This window comes from Mixophyes fleayi, chromosome 9 (genome assembly GCF_038048845.1).
Source record: "Mixophyes fleayi isolate aMixFle1 chromosome 9, aMixFle1.hap1, whole genome shotgun sequence".
Classification (NCBI taxonomy): domain Eukaryota; kingdom Metazoa; phylum Chordata; class Amphibia; order Anura; family Limnodynastidae; genus Mixophyes; species Mixophyes fleayi.
The window spans coordinates 71,353,158-71,373,859 of NC_134410.1; the positions used below are offsets into that span (position 1 = coordinate 71,353,158).

Below are 20,702 nucleotides of genomic sequence, written 5' to 3' on the forward strand. Positions count from 1 at the left end.
AGCATATACATAATGTGATACTGACACCCGGCAGATAAAAGACAGAGAAAAACTTATAAAAATAGTGTTTTTTATTGTTCAAGTCACAAATAGCACAGCAGAATTTTGTCAGAATGATACCAAGCGACCCTTGCTCTAGCTAGATACAGTTCACCTGCCAGGTCACTGGGCAACTAGCTGGCATCAGTCACCCTGTACCAATGCACAACACAGGTTTAAATACACAAAATCCCTCCCTTTGGTCTAATTACTTCATTAGACCACGTCCTCCCCCTGTGTGTGTTCAGCCTAGGAGTTTTGTTCTCCAAAGACTTATCCTGTCTGCAACATTTACCTGCAAGCTCCCTGGGACCTCACCTATCCCTTAGCAGGAAAGGTGTGGCAAATAAGTTTCTTTGTCACAATAAATAAGAGAATTTTGTGCACAATATAGCTATATTAGGACAAGCGCACCTGCCAACATCAATGCTTTTTCAGCATTGATCATATATGGAGTGGATTAAGTTTATCATCCACCTAGTTTTCTCCGATGCTTGGTGGCCTCAGATATACCCAACTTGGTTGTGGTTGACTAATGAGGGGAGAAAAGTGTTTGTCCGATTTGTAAACATCTGGGCATAAATTTTGACTTCCAAGTTTAGAAGTGAAATTGGCATATAGTTAGAAAAAAAGTGGGGTCTCTGCTTGGAATCACTATAATATTGGCTAGGGTAAATGTAGGTTCACAGGATGTCCCATCTAGTCTAGTTTCTGTGCGAGAATTTCAGAAAATTTAATATTTAAACAATGTTTAATAACTAGAAGGAGAGGGTGAGCAGGGGAGATGGAAAATGTTGAGACAAGGAAGAATGGGCGAGGGGGAAGGTGGGTTGCCCTGTGGGCCGTTACCCTTGTCATAATGGTTATGGCTGTGGTCTAATCTTAATTGAAATTTCATTTGTAAAACTTGAGGTACTATAGAGGGGTATTATAACTAGATCTGGAGGTGTTCGCTCAGAAATGAGGGACCCTGGAATGCTGGAATTCATAAAAAGTTGGCCCAAAGGTCATATAATTGTCTAGAGACATTGCCCAGGCATATATAACACCAGGTGAGTGGAGAAATCTCACAGATGATGATTGATTGACAATATTGAGTACAAGTACAGGGCTGCCAAGAGGAAATCGGGGCCCCGGTACAACAACTTCATGGGGCCCCCTTATAGGTGTGCATGTTCAAAAAATTTTGCCGGCGGCCCAAACTTCAACGTGGTTGTGGTCATACAATTGGTGGCATGGCTATGCATCATTGGACATGGCTGGTGGGGGAAAAGCGCTAGGCCCTGAATTCACCGTAGCATGACATATGTCCAAGCACTCATGACTTTCAAGACATCTAGCATCACAGTGTAGTACAGAAAGAATGCAGTGTGTACACAGAGAGTTCACAGTCTTGGCCTGTACCTTACATTGGGCAGAACACTCATCAAAAATTTACATTGTCCCACTAGAATCACATTTCACACACTCTCCTTCGCTCTCCTACCTGTTCTTCTCACTTTCACTCCGTGTGGCCACAGGTTTCTTAGTTGCGGCTTGTATGGGTCCTGGAATGTTGGGAGACCCTATTTGGAAAAAAATGGCTACATTTAGAAAATTACAACCAGCCCCGCTGTTAAATCAATAGCATCCATGATTAATAATTAGGCTGTTCTCCAGCACCAACATTAAAATAATAGTATACCCATTACCCCGCAAACAAAATAGCAACCATTAATTAGCCACCATCTACCTCACACACACTACATTGCCAAAAGCTCCCTGTGCCATCACACACACATTACTGTGCCCCTTCATCATCACCACGCTATGCCCCCTTATGATCGCACTGCGCCCTCCATGCTGCCTTTGCCCCTTTCTTCATCCCCTTATGCCATGCTGCCTTTGCCCCTTTCTTCACCCCCCTGTGCCATGCTACTTTTGCCCCTTTTCTCATCCCCCAGTGCCATGCTGCCTTTGTCCCCCCTTTCTTCAACCCCCTGTGCCTTGCTGTCTTTGCCCCTCTTTCTTCAACCCCCTGTGCCATGCTGTCTTTGCCCCCCCTTTCATCATCCCCCTGTGCCATGCTGCCTTTGCCCCCTCCTTTCATCATCCCCCTGTGTCATGCTGTCTTTGCCCCTCCTTTCATCATCCCCCTGTACCATGCTGTCTTTGCCCCCTCCTTTCATCATCCCCCTGTGCCATGCTGCCTTTGTCCCTCTTTTCTTTATCCCCCTGTACTATGCTGGCTTTGCCCCCCCCTTTCTTTAACCCCCTGTGCCTCTCTGCTTTTCTCCTCTTTTACTTACCTCTGTATTGCTTTCTTTCATCTTTATTTTCTTTTCTTCTCTCTTCTGTCTTCTGCCTTCTTCTGTGCTTGGCTCTTCACTTCATTGCAAACAGAGAGTATAAGAGGGACGCCAGCGCCGCGATCATGTGAGTATTTGTATACACACATAATCGCACTGCCGCCGCCATACCCCCCCGGCTGCGGAAAAAAAAACCACATTGGGAATAAAGAAGTTGAATTTTTTTTTTTAAAAAAAAAATAAAATAATCCAGAGTGAGGGCCCGGGTAATTAGTATATGCCCCCCCCCCTTCTCGGCAGCCCTGACTGAGAATAAAGCACTAGTAATTTACATGTCAGGCCCGAATATAGGAGAACACTAACCGGTATTAGCGCTACTGAGCTAGTAGGTGCGGAGTCTAACGTACCCCCACTGTCAGGCCCGAATAGAGGAGAACACTAACCAGTATTAGCGCTACTGAGCTAGTAGGTGCGGAGTCTAACGTACCCCTGGTTTTCACCAGGGGCCCCCGCAAGGAAGTTGGGACTTCGCTGCACAGGTCGCGGTCCTATTAGTCAGTTGCCGGTGTAGTGAAAGAAGGGTCAGACGGTCTGCGTCAAGCCAATCGGAATGCGTGGTACAAAGGGAGAATCCAGGAGAATCGTCAAAACAAGCCAAGGTCGCAGGAACACAGTGGGGCACACAGAAAAGAGGATGGTCGACAAGCCGGGTCACAACTGGAGAGCAATAACAGAAGAGTGGTCTAGGAAGCCGGGTCACAACGGAGGAACAAACACTAGGGAGCTAGAGGCAGAAAACCTGTTACTCTGGCACCCTAATGGCGCCAGAGCCAGGTTTAAATAGGGGCAGGAAGTGGCAGTGATTGGGCTGAATCAGGCATTCTGAGGGCCGATACTAGCGTCCCATTGCCTAGCAATGGGACTGAGCTGGGCGCATGCGCCCGACGGAGCTGGGGGGCGCGGCATCCCTGTTGCCAGGCAACAGGCCGCGCCGAGCGGTTCACACAGGCGTCCGTCCCCGCTGAGTGGAAGAACAGCAGGGACGGCACCTGACATTACATCTATCTTGGTTGGCTACCAAGTCACGCCCCGCTGTGTTGAAAAAGCGCCTAACATTATAAAATGTTGCATCGTTTCCTCTTGATGACAGCCCAGAGGACAATTGCTATCTAAAATGTTTAAGAATTTTAAATTACCTCTGACAAACAACTCCAGAAAGATTGATGCTAAGAGAAAAAACAACGAATGACCTGTGCAGCGAAGTCCAAACCTCCTTGCGGGGGCCCCTGGTGAAAACCAGGGGTACGTTAGACTCCGCACCTACTAGCTCAATAGCGCTAATACTGGTTAGTGTTCTCCTCTATTCGGGCCTGACAGTGGGGGTACGTTAGACTCCGCACCTACTAGCTCAGAAGCGCGAATACCGGTTAGTGTTCTCCTCTATTCGGGCCTGACATGTATATTACTAGTGCTTTATTCTCAGTCAGGGCTGCCGAGAAGTGGGGGGGGGCATATACTAATTACCCGGGCCCTCACTCTGGATTTTTTTTTTTATTTTTTTTTTTAAATTTCAACTTTTTTATTCCCAATGTGTTTTTTTTCCCCGCAGCCGGGGGGCTATGGCGGCGGCGGTGCGATTATGTGTGTATACAAATACTCACATGATCGCGGCGCTGGCGTCCCTCTTATCCTCTCTGTTTGCAATGAAGTGAAGAGCCAAGCACAGAAGAAGGCAGAAGACAGAAGAGGGAAGAAATGAAAATAAAGATGAAAGAAAGCAAAACAGAGGTAAGTTAAAGAGGAGAAAAGCAGAGAGGCACAGGGGGTTAAAGAAAGGGGGGGGGCAAAGCCAGCATAGTACAGGGGGATAAAGAAAAGAGGGACAAAGGCAGCATGGCACAGGGGGATGATTAAAGGAGGGGGCAAAGACAGCATGGTACAGGGGGATGATGAAAGGAGGGGCAAAGGCAGCATGGCACAGGGGGATGATGAAAGGGGGGGCAAAGACAGCATGGCACAGGGGGTTGAAGAAAGGGGGGGCAAAGACAGCATGGCACAGGGGGTTTAAGAAAGGGGGGACAAAGGCAGCATGGCACTGGGGGATGAGAAAAGGGGCAAAGGTAGCATGGCACAGGGGGATGAAGAAAGGGGCAAAGGCAGTATGGAGGGTGCAGTGCGATCATAAGGGGGCATAGCGTGGTGATGATGAAGGGGCACAGTAATGTGTGTGTGATGGCACAGGGAGCTAGAGGCAGAAAACCTGTTACTCTGGCACCCTAATGGCGCCAGAGCCAGGTTTAAATAGGGGCAGGAAGTGGCAGTGATTGGGCTGAATCAGGCATTCTGAGGGCCGATACTAGCGTCCCATTGCCTAGCAACGAGACTGAGCTGGGCGCATGCGCCCGATGGAGCTGGGGGCGCGGCATCCCTGTTGCCAGGCAACAGGCCGCGACTAGTGGTTCACACAGGCGTCCGTCCCCACCGAGTGGAAGAACAGCAGGGACGGCACCTGACATTACATCTATCTTGGTTGGCTACCAAGTCACGCCCCGCTGTGTTGAAAAAGCGCCTAACATTATAAAATGTTGCATCGTTTCCTCTTGATGACAGCCCAGAGGACAATTGCTATCTAAAATGTTTAAGAATTTTAAATTACCTCTGACAAACAACTCCAGAAAGATTGATGCTAAGAGGAAAAGCAACGAATGAAGAATTCCAAGTCCTGATTGACCCGTTCGGTCTGCCCATTGGTCTGGAGATGGTGCCCAGAAGAGAATTTCAGGCCAATCGCAAGGTTTTTGCAAAAGGATCTCCAAAATGTTGAGACAAATTGTACCCCCTGATCACAGATGATACCAAGGGGACAACTGTAGAGAGGTGCCCAAGAGCTCCGGATCCTGTGCCCGTGAAGAGGGCGAAGATGGAGGCTGCCATTGTGTCCCTGAAGGGACAGAAGATGGCCCTGGCTGCAGTGCCCATGAAGAGGGCGAAGAAGGAAGCAGAGAAAATCTACTCACCGATCCAGCGTTCCAGCGGTGAGTATCTCTTTCTTCTTGCAGGGGTTGACAGCGGAGGGAGGATGAGCCAATTAGGGCTCGCCTTTCTCCGCTGGCCAATTGGCGGCCGGATGAGTGAGCCAATCATGGCTCACCTCCGGCCGTTCAAAAGATTGGCGCCGCGGCGAGCCAATGAGCGCTCGTGGCGGCGCCCAGTGATGACGTCGCGCCGGTGGTTATATAAGCTGCCGGGCGGCGCCATTACAACAGAAGTGCGGCGGTGGAGTGAAGAGAGGACGTCGAGGGATGCCTAGAGCGGCAGAAGAAGAGAAAGACGCCGGAAGTGGCAGGGTGCCCTTGTCAGGACAAGGAGCTAGCCTGCCACTGAAAATCATCGCCGGAGACGTCGGCGGGAGGCCCTTGTAAGGGCTAAGAGCGCCCCGCCCAGAACACTGGAAGACAGCGTGGAAGACACCGGAGATGTCGGCAGGGAGCCCTTGTAAGGGCTGAGAGCGCCCCTGCCCAGAACAGTGCCGGAAATGCCGAGCTGAAGCAGAGAAGAGGCGCCGCCGGCTGGAGGGTTTGGAAGACCCGGAAAAGAAGACTGCGGGCCCAATCTGAGTATCCTGCGCAGAGCAGGTAAGTATACTCAGCATTAAGTCGGGCACAAGGCCTGTGAGCAAGTCGGGCGCTAGGCCCGTGGTCACTTGGTCGGGGCACAAGGCCCAGGGAACTGGGCATACGGCCCTGAAAGGAAGTTAGTGGGCTTAAAGTCCAAAGGTGCATAAAGGGCACAAGACCCTTGTAGTTAGGTAGTGGGCTAGTGCCCATAGTCAGGTAGGCCGCAAGGCCTAGTAAGGCAGGGGCTAGTGCCCCAGGTCACAGGGCACAAGGCCCTAGTTAGGGGCTGCAAGGCCATAAGTAGAAGGGCGCAAGGCCCTAGTTAGTGGCCTAGAGGCCAAAGTAGAGAGGGGGCTAAGGCCCTGGATGTGGTCAGCGGCGTGAGAGCCCTGAGTAGAATAGGGCGCGGTCCTGTGTGTGTGGTGAGTACACTAGGTGTAAGACAACAGTACAGCAGAAGGCTCCTGTTAGTGCTGCATTAACCAGCTGGTTACATAGCAGCTGTGTACTTGTGTGGTCAGCCTACCATATACTGTAACAGAGTATTATTCCGTCTGTGCGGCGAATATTGCCTTGTGTATTGTGTTTGGGGCGGTGCTGTGTTTCTTTACAGGTTCAAGACCTCAGGCCCCAATTGAAGGTAGCCTCTTGTTTCCTGATTGATTTCCTGCATTGACCTGTACTGTGGGGACAAGGTGTAGTTAAAAGCTTACACATAGCCAGGGAAAGAACACACCGTAGTTTTCCCATCCCGTAGGTCCCTGGGGTTACGCTGGTTTCCAGAGAGGGTGATTGAGTATCTCACTGGCAGTGGGGCACAGCTCAATTGAGTTCCAGGGGCGGCCCGTGGTTCTGGCTGAGTGTTCCAGTCCTCAGTTCCAGCAGGTTCTCTGGTGGTTTCTGAGTGGGACAAGTGTTCCGCTTGAGTGGAGGCAGTCGTTTAGAGTACCGGCGGTGACGATTGCCAGTTCTGTGCGGCAGTCGACACTCCGGTGGTGTGCTGTTCCAGTGAGCCTCTTTCGGGCCTTGTGCAGCCGGTCCTTAGGATTCCGTGGGTGACCCCAGAGCAGACTTCTTGGTACGACCTGGGTGAGGGTGTTAGGAACAACCCTCCAGAATAGACTGTGAACACCGGCTGGTGTTCCCCGTAAAATATAGTGAGTAGGTCCCGTAGTACACCACACCTAGTTAGAGTTATATATATATTTAGTCAAGTTGCGTTACCGGCCATTAGTAGTTGTTAGGGTCGGGTCGCCTGTTGTAGTAAGTAAGTAGTTTTGTGGGTGTATACCTTAGCCTCAATGGTAGAGTAGAGGGAGGCTGTGTGTTCTCTGTCGCCCACAGGTGTCGGGAAGGAGCAGGAAAGCAGGAACCAGTGGTCGGAGTGCCCGGTGAGTATAGTGCTCGATTCCCTCTTTCGGTTAAGCCCTCACCGAGAGGTGAGTGGGGTGCTTGAGGCGGGACTGTTCCTGGTCTCAAGTACTCAAGTACTCGTAGTCCCCCACGCCCTTGGCAAGAGAAAAGCGAAGTGGCGGCAAGCAAGCTTGACTACAGTGTCTCCGCTCGTTGCCGTGGTCTCGGACAGCCCTTTTCTGGTAGGCACGGGCGTAATTCCTGTTTCTTCCGTAGAGGGAAGTGGTTGGAGGTGAAAGATGTTCGGTTTGCTGATCTGCTGGGACAGGACAGCGGCTGGGGCATCATAAGCGGACAGGAGGTGACCATCGTTTGTAAGGTAAGTTCATCTGTGTGCGTCTGTCCTGTTCCCCACAGGCGTTACTCAACCATGGAGGGAAAAAAAGTGTTTGAGAAATAGAAAGGATAATTATAAAATTTACGAATTTATGAATTTTTATTATGCTGATTGGTGGGAGGATATCAAGAAGTATATTATTTCTCTATTTAAAAGGCTGTCAGTTAGCAGAGGAAAGAGTAAGTATAGCCAGTATCTAAGACTTGGTAAAGAATTGGAGTCACTTTATTTGTAGGGGAGGGATGTGGGACAAAAGATCATCTGGTTGAAGTCTGAAATAAAGCAGCATTAGTACAGCAGATACAAATCTTTGATCCTGTAAAGAGATTATGGGTCCCCAGGGGCACCTTATTCTTTTGAAAATTGCAGAGAGAGTTACAAAAATAAATAATAGCAGGCTTCATTGACTCACATGGTAATTTACAAGATTCTCAGGTGGGTATTTTGGGAGTGGTGAAACCGTACTATGCTCTTTCAGAAAAAGGTTGTGGATAAAGAAAAGAAAAGATAGCTCTTGAAGGAAACTCCTAAACCTGATACTAATAATTTGGATTTCTCCCACTTGGCAGCAGAATTAGCGGTGGAAGTGGTAAAGGAGGCTATTAATAACTTGCGTCAAAAGAAGGCACCAGGACCAGATGGTATAATAACAAGGTTTTATAAAAAATTTAAAGACCTCATTTCTCCAATTCTGGTGGATGTGTATAAAAGCTGTTTTGAAAAGCTCTGGATACCTCAGTCCATAAGTGTGTCATCGTTAAGTCTGTGGTCCAAGGGTAAAGAATCTGGTGACATTAAGTATTGGAGGCCAATAACCCTCTTGAATGTCAATAGGAAGATTGTTGCAAAAATCTTGTTTTCTAGATTAGTGTGTCTGTCAGCTTGGCACAGTAAAAGGGCAGAACATCTCTGGAGCAGTTATCTCAATAAGACAGATGTTTGAGAGATGCAAAACCTTTGGGTGAGGGAAGTATGTTGTTAGTCAAGACCAGACTAAAGCCTTTGATATACTCTATCATGATTAACTGTTGTTATGAGTCGCGGCGGTGCCCAGCCACCACGACTCTCTCACCTGTGTCCCGGCCGTCGCTATGATGACCGGGACGTCACTTCCTCTACTCGGCCTGACCGTTGACAGGGCAACGGCCGGAAGCTGAGCACTCCATTAGCACGCCCCAGCAATATTAAGCATCTGGGCGCGTGCGCTAGTTCTGCACAGCCTGCGGGCTGATTAATCCCCTATTAATTTATTACCTGGGGCCTGATGATGATGATTACAGGGCCAAGCCCGATTGGCTAGCCTCAGTATATAAGGCAGGGAGGGCTTAGCCTCTCTGCCAGTTAGAGCATCCAGTTCCCTGTCTGCTAACCTGCTCCTGTGCTGTTTAGGTGTATACCTTCTGGATTGATTTTCTGTGTATGACCCCTGCCTGTAACTTGGACCTTGCCTGTTTGCCTGTGACCCTGATTCATTTGCCTGTTCCTTGGACACCGCTCTATTGCCTGTGACCCTGACCTTTGGCGTGTTTCCTGATTATTCTGCTTGCTAGTGACCTCTGACCTCGACTTTCGTCTGACCATTTGCTGCCATCTACGCTGCCTCCTGGCCTGCCGCTACGGTTTTGTATTACAAACTCACACTACATCTGGAGATCAGTCCTGGGGGCATCTGAGTACCGATGAGTGTATAAAGCTCTATGGGAGAGGCGGGTGCTAAAGGTGAAGACCTCCCCCAACTAGTTCTGTGAGTTTGTGTACTGACTGTCGGCGTAACAACTGTGGGCAACTTTGTCAAAATACGGTATCCTGGGTCAAATTGTTGATTTTTCAATATCTTTGTATAATTAGGTAGAGAGCTTCCTTCTGATTAATGGCTGGCAGTGTGAAACTTTCAGAGCTGAGGCGGGGGTGAGGTAGAGTTGCTCTTGTATGTCTTTGCCATTGACCCATTTTTTATGACATTACATGTTTGTGGTTTTCGAGGGATACCGGTCCCACACAGCTTACCTCTGACTGTAGTCACATATGCAGATAATGTGATTGTAGTTGAGTCTCAGACTCATGCAGGCCATAGATTATCTATGGCCATTAGAAGCTATTCAGAGGCTAAGGGTCTCTGGTCAGCCTTAAGAAGATTGAAACTTTCTGGAAACTGTAAGGTGATTCTGATTTTGATTATCCTGAAATTGCTAAGGCCCACTCTAATATTAAGATATTAGGGGTAAAATTTGGTAAGGAAGATAGTGCCAAGATAAATTGGGAGGAGAAGTTGGAACATGAAATACAAAGGTTCAGCGGTGGAAAAACTGAATTGCAAAGAAAGGATTACAATGTTTAAGACTTTCTTGGTTCCTGTTTTTTGCATGTTGCTGTAATTTTTCCTTTGACAGCTTCTTTTTCAGCCAGGCTCTCTATTCTGTCCTTACAGCTCTTATAGAGCAACAGACTGAATCCAATAAAAAGAGGGATCACTTACCTACAGAGAAAAGAGTTTGGTTTGGATATGTTGAATCCAATGGTTTTCTTTGACTCCCAGTTTCTAAGAGTCAATTTTGGAAACTTGGACTCATATGTTAGTTCTCTGTGGTTTAACAGTATTAGGAATTAGATACTGCTTTTTGTAGAATCTTGGATGCTAAGTGGTACTCTCAATAGAGGTAGTTGAACTCAGAACTACCTCCCACCATATTTGGAATCTGGTCTCAAGTATCTGAGGAAGTGGGGAATAGAAACATATTATATTGTGAATAAGTCAATAAAATAACTATAGTTTAAAGTTTGCAGGACCTTCTTTTGTTCCCAGATTGCACTCAGGAACTATGTGGATAGAATTTGAAGGAAAGTTTAAAATTTTTAAATGGGTCGAGACTTCCATCAAAGTTTTCTGACAGCTTGGCTGTCATTGTATGGTAAGATGCTTGTCAGAGGTAACTTAAATTTCTTAAACGTGTCAGATAGGCAATGTTCTCTGGGTGGTCATCAGGAGGAAACGGCGCAAGATTTTATAGTGTCAGGCGTTATCCTCTTCCTTTGTGTGCCTGCTGCTTCCGTCGGATGCGTCCCCTTGCTTCTCCCGGCCCGACTCTTTGCGGGAGCTTGCGCAGAAGGCACCATGTCCTGTTGCTAGGCAATGGGAAACTCTTTAGCCTCAATATCAGCGGTCAGGTACGCCCTGAAGACCCAAATCTATTACCTGCTAATCAAGCCTAACTTCACCCTATATAAGGAAGCCTCTGGCACCACTAGAGTACCAGAAAATTGAAATTTAAATTAATTCGATTTGTATGATCCGTGAAGGTTATGGATTTAATATACAAAAGTACAGGGCATTTAGAAATAAAAATGAATTAATAAACGATTAATAGATTGACATACACAAGCAATATAGTTTAAAATAAACAGGGTTACATTCAGAGTGTCACTTACATGAATGGCATACTCTGTGCCATGGGAAATTGGCAAGGAAGATGGACAGCTTATCAATGTGAATTGATTTTCCAAAAAGTCTGACAAGCTGCTGTAACTGGTTTCAGATTTTTAAAGACACCTCCACACCTCTTTCTGCCCCCGGTGGGTTGTGGCATGTGACACTTTTTCAATCAGCATTTGCATTTGCATATTGCCTGATTTACTACCCAATTCTACTATGTAACTTAACTTTTCTGTGGAGCGTCACACAGAAACAATTTCATTATTAATAATAAATCGGTACATTTTTTGACACCAGTGATGAAATTTTGACAATTTGACATACCTTTTCCAAAGAAATGTGATTTTAGCTGTTCCAGGATACCACCCGTACCTGTCATTCACAACCCTGTTGTGATTTCTGCTCCTCAGTATGGAGTACCACCCGGATTTCCCAAAATATGAACTATGAAGGCATTTTCCTTGGAAGCTCATATTTCTATATACCTGTATAGGCCTTCAAAATGCTGTCTTGGGCTGCAAAGATATCCAGCTGTCACCGGCTCCACAAAGTCTATTCAGGAGTCCAAAAACTCACTTGTGTCAGGATATATCTCACAGCAAGAGCCCTTTGAAGCTGCCTTAGGTGACACTTCTATCTTCTCACACTGGAATGTGCAAATCCCTCCAATACATTTACATTAGATTTTCTGTCTTCACATTTTACACTTTAGCTAAACTTATCAATGGATTAATTTGATATAACATATTTACACTGAAGTTATGATTTATCCCTTATAAATAACTTTAAGTTCTCTATATTCACTACAGCGGTCTCTTCAGATATACTGGGAGATGAAGTCCTTGATAACTCTGCCTTTTGGATATAACAAAACCAACTCACCAATCTCTAGTTTCAAAAAATCATTCTTGAAATATCTCATTTTAGCTACCAAAGCAGTGATCCCGACCCACTTGAGGTCTCCTACACCCAAGGCAGGAGTCGCAGGTTGCCATCCTCAGGTTCGCCTCAAGATGTAGTATAGCGGGTGAAGGAGCAAGTAGAGAGAGCGTAGTCAGACAGCCAGGACTGGTGCACAGGAGAGCAAAGAAGTACATAAACAGCGGGCAGGTTCAGCGTGAGGAATATCAGGGTTCGGTACAGGACTTAGGCAAAGCAACGTCAGACAAGCCGGGTCAGGGTCACCAGAAGACAAAGAAGAGTCAGCAAGCCGTGTCGGTACACAGGGGCAGGAGAGGCAGAATCGTCACACAGACAGTTACTGGTACACAGGGGTTAACACACAGGAGCTGCAAGCACAGAGATCCACGGAGGAACAGGAGCCAGGAGGCAGGTAAGTTGCTCTGACACTCGGTGAGTGAAGATTAAATACCAGGTGAGATTTGAATCCCCCGCCCCAAGTTGCGGTCATATGACCGCTGAACCCGGAAGTGCTGCTTCCGACATAGCGCGGAGCTGGAATGGAGGAGAGTTAAGTCCGTAACATCATTTTTTGAGAAAAGGTTAATTGCATCCATATAATTTATGACAATGGGACTGAGATGGTTAAACAACAAAAGTACACATTACAATATAACATTTCAACACACAAATATACATAGTTTATAAACATGCATACTGTATGTAGTTTGATGTGGAAAGCAGGATTATGAATCAACAGCTGGATGTCATAACTGTACATCTGTAGACTCTATATACAAAATATGTATTCCACAAACTAGTAACTTTTGTAATTGTAAAATTATTATTTAAATGATGCTATGTTTAAACATAACAAATTAGAAGCATTATATAGTTGTTAAAAGCTTACAATAAAATATACAGGAAAATATATTTTTTTATTGCCACACAACTTTTAAATAATGTCATAGAAATTCATTGTTATAATTTAATAGGAATTAATTTTATAAATATTGATTTTTTAAATTAACATATACAATATACATTAAAAAACAAATATTTTCACACATCAATCTGTCAATATCATGAAGTTAGGTTAGCTTTCTGATTAAACAGATCACCAGCTCAGCCACTAGATGGTGCTGTACTCTCAGTCCAGGTTTATTATATTTTCTTCTTGCATATGATGAGAGGTTTACCAGGGTAACACTTTGATTCAGGTGAATTATAACAGGTTGTACCAGGCTACTAACAAAAATAAATACCATAGACATCTTTATATTAACCAGTATACTACAATTCTGTGAGTTACAACCAGGGCTGCTAAGAGGAATTCAGGGCCCCGGTACAACAAATTCATGGGGCTCCCCTCATAGTTGAGTATGGTAAAAAAACAAAACGGGGGTGTGGTCATGCATTTGGGGGCGTGGCAAATGCGCCATTGGGGCGTGGCTAACACATCAAAATCACTAGGATCTCAATTCGCCCGAGCGTCACATATGTCCAAGCACTCCTCACTTTCAGGACATCAAGCACCAAAGTGTAGTATAGAAAAAATGCAGTGTGTACACAAAGAGTTCAGTCTTGGCCTCCACCTTAAATAAAAGAATAAAAAAACGTTTTGAAAAAAAACAAAACAAAAAAAAAATCAGCAGCGCAAGGGCCCGGACCGGGGCCCCTGACATGCCCGGGTAATTAGTACCCGCCCCCCTCTCTCTCGGCGGCCCTGGTTACAACCTAACCTACACAGTTAAAACCTCTTACACTGACTAAAGATGCAGTCCTTTCAGAACTTGCACCATTAGTCTTAAACAGGGCCTAGACAAAGTTGAGCCCAGGGCGAAAATTGCTTTGAATGATCAGCACTCCCTTGTTTAGCTCCACACTGGGACATCTCTGACCTGACCTCATGCCAGGAAGTAACAAAAATCAATCGAAGACTGTCATAGGGAGCTCTCTGTGCATGTGCAAACTGTATAATACATTCAGCAATATATAAATTTACATTATACATAGATATATATCTATAACTGCACCTATTTGAATTAAATCCCTGGAGTGCCGTCTAATAGCTTTCTTTATAATAGCAATATATACATGCACAACACATAGTTATAGATTTATATCAGCAATATATACATATACATTACACATATATATATATTTATAACAGAAATACAGAAATATATACATGTACATTATTCATAAATATATATACCGGCAAGATATAAGCAAACAGAAAAAATGTGTATATATATATATATATATATATATATATATATATATATATATATATATATACACATTATACATAGATATGTACATTATTATTTCCATTTTTCATCACACGCAGCATCCTTAATTGAATTAGCATACAGAGAAATATATTCACACACTTCTTAGTGAGATGCAATGAATCAGACTTACTTTAAAAATGACTGTTGTTTAATGAACTACTTACTCTTTAACAGTCTGTCAGTTATGCGGGCATGAAGAGCTCCCCCATGTCTACCCAGGCCAGCCTCCATCCCCAAATTCCCCCCACCAGGAGTTGATCTGCAACCTTTAGCCCCAGAGGCTATACCAACCAAGTGGGCCAGCGTGCACTAACTGCCGAAGCTAGCAAAGGACGAGTCCGCCAACTCCCAATACTCTTCATTTGCACGCTATTAAAATTATCTCTGTGGTAAAGGGGGGGGGGCGGGGATTATTCTAAATCTCTATTCATAGGTTTAACAGAGAAAAGCAGATTTTTCTGTTGAATAACCTTTGTTTCGTGCACACAGCTCCAATTTAATTAGCAGTGCAGGATTAAGTAGGGCATGCCTGTCCTGATAGCTTGGCAGTCCGCCAAAATCGTAATTGTCCCACCAAAATCAGGATGGATCTCTCTTACCTGCTGCCTTGTTAAACTCAATTGCTGCTTGAACGGAACCTGGAATGTTGGGGGCCATGTTTGGAAAATATACAGGTACTAATCACCTCCTTAAAATATCAATTAATTAATCACAGTTAACTACCATAGAAAAATCAAGAGGTAAGTTTGAGAGCAGAGCAATTTGTACTGGATGAAAATGGTCATGTTGGAGGGTTTGATATTTATAAATAACTTGAGATGGGCGGGCTCAGTTCCCCGAGATCCGAATTCATCCGAATTTAGCCTATCCGAGCACCGAGCCGAGCACGCTCGGTACTCTCCCACCCGTTCGGATTCGAAATCGAGGCAAAACATCATCGTGACGTATTCGTATTTCTGAGCTTGGTTCTCGCGAAATTTGAAAAGCATAAATACCAGCCTCCACAGCAATCCATCGTCATTTGACAGAGGGAGAAAGCAGGGTTAGGTCACATTGGCTATATCAGCGCAGGGACAGAGCAGTAATTGGACTTATTATTGTTTCTATTCAATACCATTCTAATCTTAATACCAGTTGTTACAGCAGTAAGAGGAGGATAGAGGAGGTTTTTGTTCAGTTCATTCTTTTGCATTAATTTTTCTGGCTGTCAAAAGTCCTATTTGGCAGCAGTGTCAAAAAAATATATTTAGCACTCCAAGTGATTTTGGGGTGTCCCCCATTCTTTTGGGGTGTCCCCCATTCGTTTGCATTAATTTTTCTGGCTGTCAAAAGTCATATTTGTCAGCAGTATCTAAAACAATTTGTAGCACTACAAGTGCTTTGGGCTCATAATGGATTCAAAGCAGTCCACATATGAGCAGAATGAGCAACCATGTTCTGTCACCAGTCCTGATGGTAGTGTTCCCAGTACGTCATCTGGGAAAGGCGATGTCAAACTACACAGTCTTTTGAAATCAGTCAAAAAAACACACACACCAAATTTTTTTTTACCGTGTTGAAGCGAAAAAGAAGTGTAACTGAGGAAAAGTTAAGTGCCGATAAAAATAAATTGCCAACATGTCATTCTACACACGCAGTGGCAAAGAGAGAATGAGGCCTTCACCTTTCTCTATTAGTGGCAGATCTAAAAATGTTACTGAGCCTACAAGTGGTGCACAACTACTGTTATGCTTCAAAGCCGAGCTGCAAGATAACAGTAAGGCATTAGAGGATAATGTTTGCTGTGAATCACAAATGACACCAATCCCTGTGGAGAGTCCATCCAACAGTGGGATGTCTAATTGTGAGCATTCTGTTAGTGTACCCATAAAGAGGGACCCTTTCAGAAGTTCTGCTGATGTGTGCCTGAACAGCCCGAGTGTAGCCGGTGATACACAAATTGAGGATGCCACTATGGAAATAGAAGAGGATGAGGGGGAGATTTGTAGAGGCGACGAGGGCACTAATAATGATGTTGATGAGGATGAGGTTGTTTGTGTAAGTCCTGCACCAGTGGCAGCAGTTCTGGCACATGACAAGAAAAAGGCCATTGTCATGTCAGGCCATAAAACAAAAAAATTCACTTCTTATGTGTGGAATTATTTCTACCCCAATCCAGACAACAACTGTATAGCCATTTGTAGTGTATGTCAAGCCACAGTCAGTCGAGGGAGGGACCTTAACCATCTTGGAACCTAGTCTATGTTATGCCATTTGACGAGAGTTCATGGCAAAGTGTTGGGAAAAGCTGAAAGTTCTTCCAAAGAAATTACAAGCACTCCATCATCAGCTAGGACCCTCCGGTCACCGACATCCCGACGACTATAAAATACACCCACCACACCATCCTCATCAATATGCTCAGTAGCGCTCGGAGTTATCCCTGCATCCCACTTATTAAGGCTGGATGACTCCTGCACTATAATTGATTCCTCTGAAGAAAGCGTTAGTCCCACTGCTGCTGCTGTTGCTGCTGCTGGGGGTGAATTGACAGCCCAGAGGAAGGGCAAGAAAAAGAGCAGTCCTACATTTCAACAATTAACTGTGAAACAATCATTTGCTAGGGGAAGCAAATATGACAGCAGTCACCCAGTCGCCAAGTGAATCACAGACGCCATGGCTGCCATGTTAGTGATAGATTTGCATACAATATCCCCAATAAACGCAGCTGGTTTTTCACAGTTAATTGAGGTTTTGTGTCCGCGCTACAGAATTCCATTGCGACACCATTTTTCACGTGAAGCTATTCCACAACTCTACCAAAAAGTGTGTACAAATGTAGAGAATGCACTGAAAAAAGCCATTCTGCCCACTGTCCACTTAACCACAGATATGTGGACAAGTGAAAGTGGGCAAACCAAAGACTATATGACTGTGACAGCCCACTGGGTTGGTCATTTACCTTCACCAGCAGGAACAGCAGCAGCATGTACACCACTACGTAACATTTGTCAAAGGCAGGCCACTCTTTGTATCACCGGCTTCACTAACAGGCATACAGCTGACAATTTGTTACGCAAACTAAGAGATGTGATTGATACATGGCTTTTACCACTTGGGGCTAGATTTACTATCAGGCGTGTTTGTAAAGCCGCCGACTTTCGGCGGGTTTGCCGGCGGTTTAGCCATCGCCGGATTTACTAACGCTAAACCCGCCATCCAAACGGCCAGAAATGATGTTTTCAAACCCGCTTCTGTATAAAGCGCCGTGACGGTTTCAACAATGCTCCACATACAAACAGCCGGATTTACTATTAGGGGGTTTATAAAGGCGCCGGAAAACCGCCATTCAAAAGACCAAAATGAAAGCGCTGCTTGTGAGCGGCGAGATTGTTCAAACAGTGTTCTGTTTCAGGTATTTGGTCAATCTGAACAGAAGGGAAAGGGCCATTTCATGTGCAAAGTTTGTCCCTTTGGGATTGTATATGTTAAAAGGCCAGTGTCTTGTAATGGCAGTGTAATTTGGGTTTCTTTTTCTCTTCTGTTTTCCCACGATGCAATTTTTTTACTAAGTTCAACATTTGTTTAATATTGCAACAAATCCCTTAACAGAGTGTAAAAGCAATTTTAACTGTACTCAATAAAGAATGGGTTTCTGGCTGATGACTCCTCTGCTGCATCCTCACACATCTGCACAGCACAAATTCAGGCACAAACCCACTAGTAGAGGTGTGTTATAGCGTACATTTGTACTTTGGTAAACCAGGTTCAGCTTACTAGAATAATCTGGTGGGGTGGTTATGTATGCACCTGAAAAGGGGTCTGATATTATCCTGGCTGGCTGTTTTATACATAATCTAGCATTACATCAATTTACCCCACCGATTAGTGCAGTACACACTGAAGCAGAAGGGGTCTGTGTCACATCTGGTGATGTGCAGAGCACAGAGGGCGGAAGGCAGATTAGAGTCCGTCTCATTACAAACTACTACACAATAGGAAAAACATTTAATTCTCTAAAATGTGTTTGATGTGAGTGCAATGTTTGTGACAGTCAGAGGGCAATGTGTAAATGATTTGAGTGCCTAGTTTTTTAAAACATCACTATACTCTTGTTTAATTAGCAGAAAATAAACACTGACACCATAGAAATTTAACTGCATTTATTGCAGTACAACACAATAAATAATAAAGGATAATGCTTATACAAAGTAAAAAAAGCATGAGGCAATAGTCATGTGTTAGCGCTAGCGACGCCTTTTTGCTTGCATATCGCTATGTTTTGCCCCACTCTGTCCTCTCCCTGGCCCACCCCTGGTGCGAGCACCTCTCCTTGGAGGAGTACTCTGTGCCGATCTGCTTGGCGTACTAGCGGTACTTGTGGTGGCCGAGGAAAAGGGTGAAGGCAAGCGGGCAATGAGTTCTTGCTGCAGTTGGCCTGCCAGCCGGGTCAGGTTCGCATTCCCCTCGCGAACGGAGGAATTTAATGCCTCCACAGCCCCAGTCATTTGGGCCATCTGCAGATTGGATTGCTCCCAGGCATTAGCCAGACGATTGATTGCAGCAGGAATTTGGCTATTTGTGCGGTGTATCCGCCTCAACTGGGCCGCAATTTGGGAAATGTTGTGAGTTTGGCTCTCCATGAAGACTGATTGCTGCTGCTGGAAAGCACCAATAGACTGCGCCATTTCACGGGCTGGGTCCATACTCTGAGGTGCCGGCTGCTGGTGTGCTGGGGCTTCAGCAGGGCCAGGTGCAACATCCTGGAAACCAGACACAGGGGCATCCACTGTTTCCAGGGTGATTATGGTTTGCTCATCTGGCTCAGGGGACATTTGGAGGGACTCCACCTGAGGTGCCTGGTATGAAGAGGGCCCTGTGTATGAAAATGACGGTAAGTATATAGGATATAATATGTTTGTATATTGCATTCTGAACACTTGATAGGAAAGAATAATCTTTACAAACTACAGATTGTTTCACAATTTTTGCATTAATGATTTATTGTCCTATGCTACCTGCTTAAGGATGCACATATTATCCTTTTAATACCCAGTATCATATGAACTATGTATGGTTGAGGGGGCTAAAAAAGCATAGTATTTGTAACCTACAAATATTGTGATTTATTACGCAATATCTGGCTAGACCGTGCCTTGGGGTACACAAATCCTATTTCAGTCCTCCCTCTGTGTAGTACATGCTGGGTATTTTGACTTAACTGCGTGTGTAAAAAAGTGAAGACGTTGCCTATAGCAACCAATCAGATTTGAGCTCTCTTTTTGTAGAATGCAATAAATAAAGTAAAGGTATATTCAGATTGGTTGCTCTAGCCAACATCTCAGTTTAGTAAATGTAGCCCTAAGGTCGCATAGCACACCATATTTTAATAAAAAAAATTTTGCCAGCAACATTTCCACAGAAAAACAATTAACTCCATTATTTAGCACAAAAACATAAATCACACACCTGCTTGCTCTTCTGTGGCCGAATCTCTGACTGAAGGTGGAGGTGTAGCTGTAGGAATGGGACTCAACTGTGGTCCAGGTGAATCTGGATGTATTAGAAAAAGCATACAATGTATTTGCAGCAAAAAGCCTTTTACAAATAATAAATCTTTGGAAGACATGTGTTTGCACATTAAAAAACAGTTATAAACAAAATTATTGCCCTTTACATACTGATTGAGTAAAAAAGACACTTTTACAATAAAAAAACATTTTCAATATTGTTAGCTTAAAAAGGACAAATCACTCACCAACTCCTTGGGCAAACGAGGGCGAATCTGTGTCTTGCACATTAATTCCCTCCACTATTTCACGGGGCATTATCTGCCGCAGCTCCTCCTCATAGCTGGTATATTCAACGCGAAGAGGGGGGCCACCACCCGTGCGTCTTGTGGACCTCCTTTCCTGGGCCATTTTTTCCTTCAACCTCCTCTTAATGTCCGAAAATCTCTTGCGGCAGTGCGCCACTGTCCTCTTTAGTGGGCCCACCGTGTTAACAGCGTCGCACACTCTCCCCCACAATTGGTGGCGCCGCCTTAGCGGAGTCCGGGCTGCCAGGTTCCCCAAGATCACCTCGTAGCAGGGAATGATATTGTGCACCAACACACAATTCTCATCATGTGAGAAGCGCACATTCCTCCCTGTCTTGGTCTTCCTGCTCTGTCCTGTCTCCTCAACCTCTCCCTCTCCCTCCTCTGACCCCTCAACCTCCATCTCCCTCTCCTCAGCCTCTGCTCCCCTCCTATCTCTGGACATTTTTACCCAGAAGACAGAAAAACACAAAACACTGAAGGACTTACAAACACAAAGAACAAACTACACTACCTACAGACACACTCTCCACACAGTCACACACAAGTAACACAGACAGAGGACAAGTCAAATACAAAAAATA

General features: G+C 45.1%; 1 protein-coding gene across 1 annotated transcript; it reads right to left on the minus strand.

The window, feature by feature from the left end:
- Window positions 1-7,419: 7,419 nt before the first annotated feature.
- On the minus strand, window positions 7,420-20,232 carry LOC142101832 (uncharacterized). Its single transcript, XM_075186273.1, has 4 exons — window positions 20,059-20,232; window positions 19,770-19,853; window positions 18,973-19,176; window positions 7,420-7,613 (listed from the first exon to the last, which is right to left on the minus strand). The coding sequence occupies exons 1-4, from the start codon at window positions 20,219-20,221 to the stop codon at window positions 7,420-7,422; spliced, it is 645 nt and encodes a 214-aa protein (XP_075042374.1). The 5' UTR covers window positions 20,222-20,232.
- Between the last annotated feature and the right edge of the window lie 470 nt (window positions 20,233-20,702).

Coding starts and splice junctions, on each gene's coding strand:
- LOC142101832 (XM_075186273.1), bottom strand. CDS start 20,221: ATGGCCCAGGAAAGGAGGTCCACAAGACGCACGGGTGGTGGCCCCCCT. Junction 19,854..20,058: donor CTCGTTTGCCCAAGGAGTTG/GTGAGTGATTTG, acceptor TAATACATCCAG/ATTCACCTGGACCACAGTTG. Junction 7,614..18,972: donor TGAAATGGCGCAGTCTATTG/GTGCTTTCCAGC, acceptor CTGTCCCAGCAG/ATCAGCAAACCGAACATCTT.